Below are 9682 nucleotides of genomic sequence, written 5' to 3'. Positions count from 1 at the left end.
ATTAAAAGAACTAGTCAGCAGATTAAAGTTGCATCAGAATAAAACAACCAATAAATTTCCAAAGACTTGTTATATATTGGACAAAGATGGTAAGTAAACTTTATGTAGTTTATTGAAAGAAATCAAATTCTCATATGAGTATGCCTCGAATATGGCTCGATGCGTGGATATGAACAAATTAAAAATATTTGGAATGAAGAGTCATCATTGTCATATAATTATACAAAGACTTATTCCAATAGTTTTTCATAACCTCCTCAAAATATTTTGCAAGCACTCACAGAATTGAGTATTTTTTATAGATTTGAGAGCAAAGTGCATTATGATGGCTGATATGCTTCAGCTAGAAACAAACATTCCTCTCATACTATATAAGTTTTAGTGCATTTTTTCATCCAATTTCTTTGATTCTATGGAACATCTATCAACTCGCCTACCTTACGAGTCATAACTGTTGAAGTAATCCGATTACCCTAGGTTTTGATGTTTGGGTAAAGGTTTAAGTTAAGTTTATTGTTGTATTTGATATACATTGTAAGTGTGCAGGACACAGGTACAACAAGGAAAGTCCAAGTGTCATCTTGGCAAAGGAGGAAAGTTCAAGGATGAGTCTTGGCGGTGTAAGTCCAAGCATTTAGTCGTGACAACGTAAGTCCAAGTGTGACTTGGAAATGGATGAAGTCCCGAAGGTGAGGAGCCTCTTGGCAAAGGAAGCCCCGACAATATGGACAAGGACGAAGGAAGCTCCAGAAGGCAAGACGTGAAGGATGGGGAGATATCCGAGGGACGTGAAGCTGATGGAGGAGGCTAGAAGGCTAGGTCTAGGTTGGTCGGGAGAGGAAGAGTACTGAGTGATTGTACTTAGCGCAAAATTCTATGTGTTCAGTATTTACTGTAGCAGTACTGTAGAGACATTGTAATCGTACTGGTGCGACACTGTAGCAGTCGACTGGTTTCTGTAGCAGTTGACTGTACACTGTAGCAGTCGACTGGTACACTAAAGGACCTGTCGACTGGTGCATACACCAGTCGACTGCTAGCGGGAAAACAGCTTAGTGTTTTCCTCTCGAGCTCTATTAGCTCGGGGTGCTTTGGTATGGTTGATGAAATAGAGGTGATTAACCCCTATAAGTAGTCTTCTAAAGCCTCTAAGATCTTCTTGTGATCTAAGAGTGTTTGGATCAAGGTTGTGGTGAAGTTTCTCCACTGAGAATGAGGTTTGAGCTAGCCGGAGGTTTCCGGGGAGTCATCCACCGACGGATTGGGATTGCCCACCTTATGTGTTGGGTTTTTCGGGCCGCGAAAACCGCTTTTTCGCGTCGCGGAAACCCCGAAACTCCCTAGCCAACGGATCCGTGCGAAGAGTATAGAACAAAAATTTTACATGTGCGAGTTTACTAACTAGATCTACACTTAGATCTACATGTTTAGAAGGTTACCCTTGTTGCGTGCCTTTTGCGAATCCCACTCGTCCAAGGTACGCCAGATCTCGAGTGTGTTCAAACGTACATACCTCTAGTAGTATCCACACGAAAAAGAAGTGTTCTCTAACACTCAAGGATGGAGAAGAGAACACCACAAGTGTGCTAGCACTTCTTGATGCTCTCGGATAGGATTGGAAGATGAAGAAAGGAAAAGAAGAGAACACACTCCTCTAAAAACTCTATGTGACTTTCACTAACCTTTCTTCTTGAATTAGATTCACTCACCTTTCTTCTTCCTTGCTTGAAACCCATGGCAACAGTAGCAAAGGAGGAGGAAGAACCCAAGGAAGAAGATACCACAATGAACACACATCAATACCACAAAATAAAACTTCCACCCACATTAGTGTGGCCGGCCACATCTTGTAACTCCCCTCATTTAATGTGGCCGGCCACATTAAATGGAATAGGATGTGTAACCTCCATGAGGTGGCACACCATGATGAGGTGGAGATGATGTGGCAAGGTTAGTCATGCCATGTAGGATGAGTCAACCTTCATGATGTGGCAATACATCAAGTCAAACTTGATGTTTCAACTTCCATTTGGTCAAGTCAAAATTGACCAATTCTCTTCCTTGTTGAGTTAAAACTAACCTTAGGTTCAAGTCTATTTTAATCTAATGAATCTCAATTCATTAATATAAATTGACTCAATGAATCAAATTTAAATTAGACTCATTCAACAATTGAATCTAATTGAGTCTAACTCAATAAGTCTAATTTGAATTAATCCGAATCCAATCTTTGGTACATCATATGAACCTAATCCAATTGGTTCATCATATGAACCTAATCTCCATCCACTTGTTCTTTGTGTGTGACCCAATAGGTTCTTGTAACGTTGGCAATGTTTCTAAACTTCTTTAGAAATATAAGCAATGAGCGGCATCTAGCAATACATCATTGCTACCCAAGTTACAAGAATGTTGAGATCCAACATCACCTTGTGACTACTAATTGTGACTCCTCACAATATATGACAAGTGTCCTTCTATCCTAGACATCTAGATTGATCAATGTGAGACATAGACCGTGTCATCCTCTAATCAATCTAAATCTTGAACTCCAAGTAGACTCACTCGATCAAATGAGCTCAATATCTCATATTGACTCATTTGGGCATGGCAATGCACTTCGTGATCTCACTCTATCAAGAATATCGATGTCGCTCCTATCATATAGGAGGGATAGATCACATCTACATCACTCACATCCCTCCGCATAATTTGTTACATACCCAGTAATCGCTTTTATAGTCCACCCAGTTACGGGTGACGTTTGACGAAACCAAAGTACATAACTCCTTATGTAGGGAACCATGGTGACTTCAGGTCTAAGGACTAGTAGTCATACTAATAGCCACATGAGAAAGTATATGACACTCATATAACGATCCATGATACTTTCTCATGACGGGTCATTCAGTATACATTCTCTAATGCATACCCATGTGTCAACTTGATATCTCTATATCCATGACTTGTGAGATCAAGTCATCGAGTTGACCTACATGCTAGTCTTATTGCATTAACATTGTCCCTGAATGTTGATACTCGACTAGGAATGATTAAGAGTAGTGTTCCCTATATCATCTCACTATCGATTCAACCAATCGATTGATATAGGTAAGAACCTTCTACTCAAGGACGTTATTATACTTAGTTTATTTGGCACAAATACAAGTAAGTATAATAATCAAAAGCCAAATGTCTTTATTTATATAGAATATGATACAACAAGTCCATAATACAATCATCAAATGATTGGCTCTAGGGCTCTAACATTACGGATAGACGTGGAGTAGGAGCCCTAATCTCCGAACCACATAAATGTCTTGTGTTACAGTTTGTTTTTGGTTTATTATCTTTCCTTATTATTTATAAGGTTTAGTTTTCTTCTTGTTAGTTTGCATTTTATTTTCCGCTGTTTACTAACAAGTGTAGGAAGTGACGATTTGGGTGAGACGGTATTCCCCCCCCCCCCCCCCCCTCTAGCGGATGTCAAGTTCCCAACAATAACTAGCTAGTTTTGCGAAGTATAAATGGAGGTATTCATTTGAATTATTTTTGAAGAAATTAAAGAATAATATTTGTAATAAAGCAAGAGTTAATGAGTCAATATGTAATGCCTATTTGGTTGAGAAAATATCATCTTTCTGCTCATATTATTTTGCTAATAATTTGAAAACTAGATATCGCAATTGTCCTTAAAATTCTGATGATACTGAGCTGATAGACCTAGAGATGTTTTCTATTTTCAAGTTTCCTGATAAGACAATGGATTAACTCAACAAGAATATTATGCTATAAAAATATACATACTTTTAAATTATGATGAGGTCAAACCTGATCAATTGTCGTGCAAGTCTTAGACTTGGTGAGTTTAAATTAATAAATTTATGTAAGAACTATTAGATTATCAATGAATTCTAATATTTTGATCGAATTGCATTCTTAAATATTCAAGAAAAATGATCTACAACGACCAGACGCATAAGTCAAATGATGACACATTTATCGATCGTTGATTGTTGACAATAGACGTAAGAATATAAACTTAAATATCTTTAACTATCAACAATGATTACCTTTTTAAATAAATATCTAATAAGAATATATATATTTTTAATATAAATAGGAAGCAATGATTCTTAGAATCGCATGGTGTCTCAGTCTAATATAGAGGGAGGTGAGACATAGACTCTATCCATCAACCAAATAAATGAGATTTATTATGATTTTGTCGGTAAAAAAAAACGACCTCCGCCCTCAACAGTCTTGGGTCCCAGACGAGTCGTATATGATCGGATGATGACTCCTACGGTCAGGAGTCATCCCAGCGAATCATCTAGCAGATTTGTATCATCTGTTAGAGTAGACACCTTAGAGTAAGAAAATCAAGATTTAAAGAATCAACCCTCAACACTGGTGAGAGATTTACAAGGAGTGGCAATCTTGAATGTATCTTAAGGAAATTGGATGAGGAATGCAAGAATTCATGGCTCGGATGAATTCTTAGGAGACTCAGGACCCTCAGGACCATACCGATCAATAGATTCCTAGAGGTATGTTGACTTATTATTATTATTTTTGTTTATCACTTAATGAAACATGTAAAATATATCTATTAATTTTATGCATCTCTAATTGTATTATATCTTTTCAATTATGGCAAAAGGTGAATACGCTCGCCCCCAGCGCCCCCGCCAACTCGTCCCAAGGTCAACACGGAGGAGATAAATCACGAGCCATTATGGCAATACTTCATGCGCTAGCCACTAGACCCATCCAAGGGGACGTATTATATCTTTTCAAGAACATTGTAGATCTATTTTACACATCATCATCAGCAGATATTCAAACTAACATTTAGGTGTGTAAAATAATTTTCTATTCAAACCGTTCATATTTTATTAAATTCAATATGTTAGTCATAATTCTAATTATGTATGTCTAATTTATTCCTTGTTTTATTAATAATTTATCATATTATACTTTCTACAAAATTAAATATTACTTAGCTAGTTTTAAAGTAAATTGTCTTTGCTAGGTGTTATATTTCATATTATTAAATTCATATGTATTATATTTTATTTGAGATATATGGATATATATATTTTTTTTATTGAATTAATTTGATACTTGCTTAAATTAGGTTTGATACTTCCCGTTTTTATAAATGTACCGTTTTATTGAATTTTAATTTTGTGAAATGTTATATTTGTGATATATATATACACTAGCTCTAGGTCGCAACGGAATTTAAATTTCTATCTCTATTTATAAATGAAATTTTAAATGTCCGTCAGTCGTCAATTTTTAATATAAAATTTAAAAATATTACAATAATTAGCGACAATATTTAATTATTCTATCTCTGATTAATGAAGGTATATACATCTCTAATTGTATTCTATCTCTAATTAGTGAAGGTATTTAATTACTTCATTTCTAATTAGCAACGATATTTTATTATTCCATCACTAAGATTGGCTATGTTATAATGACACTATTAATACATTTAGCAACGGAATTATATTGACAGTCTTTAATTAAAGACGAAATTTAATATATGTCGCTAATGAATTTAATATCGTCTCTATTTTAGCGATAGATTATTTACATCTATTTAATCATGTTGCTAAATATAGAGATAGAATTTAAATTATTTTTAGTTAACAACAGATTATTTAATCCCGTCTTTAAATAATATCAGCAACTAATTTTACTACAACAACAATAATCATTCGCTAATCAATCGTTATGTTCACTTAGCGACAGGTAATTCGGTAGCTAATATTTTTTTTTAGTGTTGCTCACTTTGCCAAATAAAATTAATCGTTAATTAAGACAAAAATGGGAGAAAAAAACTAATCAAAAGACACCCTTAATTTTTAAATATCACCAAATTAGTCAAAAAAAAAAAAAAATACTAATTAAAGTTATCAAATTATAACAACTAACTGCTATAATAATTTTATCGACAAATATTTCTATGTCATTAAACTTTATTCTCTTACTATTTCGCTTAATTGAAACATCTATGCAATCATTTATATACATGTCCGTATACACATGTCTCTCAAAATTTTCCTAAATGCAACTCTAATTTTTCATTCTAATATTTTTATTTTTTATCTTATTCATTCTTGAATATTTACATAGCTATTTTAACATCCTTATCACTCCCATCTTCTACCAATGTACTTAAATCATAATCCAATATTTAACTCCATATAACATAACAGAACTAATCGACATTTAAAAAAAGAATTATCTACTCTTCTCAATTTCAATTATTCTACTTGTATTCTAGTTAAGTAATTGCTACAACCATACTAAAATAAAAATATATTTGATACTAACAATATACTACAGCATTTTTTTTAATATTCACTTTCTAAATTTTAATTTTTGGACGTTCAATTTATTATTCTTTATGATATTGACGATTCAGTTGGGTATTCAATGCTTGACAACACAAATGGTTAGTTATTTTGAGTCAAACTCAACAGAGATGACTGACTTGATCGAAGGTAACAATCAACATAGAGATAGATGAGTTGCTTGGATAACTAGGACTAAACCCCAATGTCTTGCCTACTTTTGAAGACGTTGCAACAGCTAAAAATGGCTATCGGCACTTACTTCTCGAGAGGTGTCAGAGACATGTCGGTCAAACCTGCGACAAGTTCATCGACATTTTGCACGCTGGGAAGCGAGCTGTGCTTCATCAGTAGTTGTGACTGACTTCTGCTTTGGAAAAGCTTGTTTATTTTTGCTATAAGTTCATCTTCCTCATCTTCTTCTACCAAAGTTTCAAGGTCCCAAACCTTGCATAAATCTGCACGGGATTCAGTAGCTACTCCAGCGAGTGAAACATGCTCAGCAGATATTTCTGTCTCACCGGATAGCCGATGCTCTATGGCAAGACCATCACACACTCTGATGATACTATCGCATGGGCTCGTGTCTTCTTGACGGGTCAAGATGGCAGGTTCCTTTAGCATCTCAGGTGAGTCATGATTCATGGCATTGTCAAGTTCTGTTACATTGCTTGCTTCAACAAAAACCCAGTCATCGTCGTTCTCCATCGCACCAGATGGGGTAGGGTACATGTCGAGAGCATCAAGGAAGGCATCTTTCATTGCGGTCCACTTATCGTCAGATAGTTCTGGACCAAATGCAAAGCAGGAATCCACCCATGCTACCTCTTCTGGTGTGAGCACAGCATTCTTCTCATCCGATTGGATCATCTTGGGTAGCTTAAAGGTAAAATCATCATTGAGCTCAAATGAATTCTCCCGAGATTCATCAGGTTCATTTAGCAGCGTAAAAATTTCACGGTCCTCCTCGTAGTCATCTGATGCCATATGTTTAGCTCTGTTAAGTGCTGCAACAAATTAAAAAAAGTTCAGAGATGTAAATATAGCACTTCAAACTAAACAAGGTGAGCAAATGTGGGCCTTACCGACAATGGCATCAAGATTCATGTTTCAGAATAGTGAAGAAATCAAAGATTTCAGCATTGCTGATACCATGAGCTAACAGACACTGAGAACTATTTTTATAGAACAAGCAGAAGATTCAGTAGGAATCAAATGAAGAAGGCACAGTTTACATATGTGACGTGCATGCACGCACACACTGGATATCTTTCCTTTTGAAACTATATGGGTGACATAAGATTAGCAAGAATTTAAGAACACAGAGAAGGGAATAGATCTTTAACTTAATCATATCACAACAATAAAGTCATGGGACTATGTCCTACGAAGAAAATATGATGGCGTGCATAAATAAAATAAGAATTAATTCCACATCCTCAGAGAAGCGCGATACAGCCAAGCTACAATTAAGATCTTTTGACTTAACAAAAGTACTGAAGCATCACCCTGAGTTATCTAATGCCATGCCTAAAGTGAGAATAAACTCTCTGTAAATCTGGTGTCAAGTTATCAGCAATGGTATCTGAAAACATTGTCAATGTACAAGCCATTCATGCAAGAACCAGCAACATATACAATTTTAGATGATTTGGCTTATAGTTGTGATCCACAAACCCGATTGATCAATGCAGTAATCGAACAACCTGAATTTACACCTGGTGAAACTTTTCCAATAAAATCAAAACTAGTAATAAACACTCACAATTAGCGACAAGCAGCACTAAAATTTAGTGTCATCTTGGTAGGTTGAAAAATACATGATCTAAGCCTTCGATTGGACAGGTAGCCCAAAACTCAATTCACTTTGGAAAAAGTCCAAGTCACTTCCGCCCGAGCTTCTTGTGCCTCGGCCAAACTCAACAGCCATTCCAAACGACACAGACCAAACTGCATCCATCTTAGGCAAGGCGAACTTGCCCTAGACTCAACCTCAGCCGAACTCAAAGGTGCTTATATTAATCCTGCTACGTGCGCACATAATCTGAGTCATTGTAGTAACCCAAACCATGCAAAAAGATCAGAACTGCAGATGTTGAATTCTGAGTCATTTGGGCAACTACCAGAATCATGGAGCAGTTAACTGAGCGGTACTAACTCAATTCATAAATCTAAATGCATAAATGAATCAAACGCAATAAGGATCATCACGCAATGTTTAAAGTAAAACAACACCATTTCTAAATCAACATACAAAGATTTCAACAGGAAAACGATGACGAACACAGTGGGATTCAGAGAGACTCAGCCAATCCAACGCAACGCGAGTAAATATTTCTTCATTAATTAGAAAGAAAGCGATCGAACGAGATGGGAGACCTAAATATGGGAAGGCACAAACCGGAAATCGAAGTAGAAGAACAAGACATCTTACGATTCTTGGCGGAGGATTAACCAAAACCCTAGCAGACGAGCAAACAGGGGAACGATCGATCGACGATGAATCGAAGAAGCGTAACTGACCGGTCGAGGAACATCTACAAAAGCGCTTTTAATGGACCCGAATCCGAAACAGGGAATGGATCGCAAAAGGGGGTTCTCTCGAGTCTCGACCCAACGTCCACACGGAAGAGCCGTTTTAATTGGGGCAGGGATCCTTCTGGACCAGAGGATCCCTGCCCTTTTAATTGGATCTTATTTGAATTGAAAGATGAGGCGAATTTACATTTTGATCCCTGAAGTTTTTTTTTATTGATGTCGTAGCTCAAATTGCATGCACCCAGCACACAGCCTTCAGGATCCGGAGATATTTCTCTAAATATCCTTAATTTTAAATGTTCTTTATTAGAAAGGGATATTAGGAAGGAGATTTAAAATCGCCAGATATAAGATATCCCTTTCGAAGGAGATTTAAAATCGCCAGATATAAGATATCCCTTTCGAAGGAGATTTAAAATCGCCAGGTATAAGATTTATGTTAGGTGATTTTTCTCTCTCTTTATTTTTTAACAAAAAAATAGCATATATATATATTTAAGGGTGGAATTTAGAATATTTGATAGTGAGATATTTAATAGGTGGATTTCATAAATATTTGATTTTTAGGATATTTGATTATGAGATTTGGGAGATTAGATCCTTTGATTCACAGAAAAATAGATTAGAAGATGAGTCACTTGTAATTATGGTTGGATCGTGATAGTGCTCCGACCGTATTTGGTTATGATTCCTCCCTAGGTTCATCATTCCCAAGTTATAGTTTGGGTCAGGGTGGATGGCCGAAGGCCGCCGACAATGAGCAAGTGGTGAGG

The 9682-nt window shown here is 36.0% G+C and overlaps 1 protein-coding gene across 6 annotated transcripts; it reads right to left on the bottom strand.

The window, feature by feature from the left end:
- Positions 1-6447: 6447 nt before the first annotated feature.
- On the bottom strand, positions 6448-9031 carry LOC122052043. Of its 6 annotated transcripts, none has more exons than XM_042613427.1 (3): positions 8806-9027; positions 7457-7546; positions 6448-7378 (listed from the first exon to the last, which is right to left on the bottom strand). In XM_042613427.1, exons 2-3 carry the CDS (start codon positions 7476-7478, stop codon positions 6630-6632), a joined length of 771 nt encoding a protein of 256 aa, XP_042469361.1. In that variant the 5' UTR covers positions 7479-7546; positions 8806-9027; the 3' UTR covers positions 6448-6629. The 6 variants fall into 6 exon arrangements, with proteins under 6 accessions (XP_042469361.1, XP_042469365.1, XP_042469362.1 ...); XM_042613431.1 differs by having other exon boundaries at positions 8773-9006; XM_042613428.1 differs by having other exon boundaries at positions 7457-8457; positions 8806-9006.
- Between the last annotated feature and the right edge of the window lie 651 nt (positions 9032-9682).

The sequence above is a fragment of the Zingiber officinale genome, chromosome 3A (genome assembly GCF_018446385.1).
Source record: "Zingiber officinale cultivar Zhangliang chromosome 3A, Zo_v1.1, whole genome shotgun sequence".
Lineage (NCBI taxonomy): Eukaryota > Viridiplantae > Streptophyta > Magnoliopsida > Zingiberales > Zingiberaceae > Zingiber > Zingiber officinale.
This window is presented reverse-complemented; position numbering and strand designations above follow the sequence as displayed.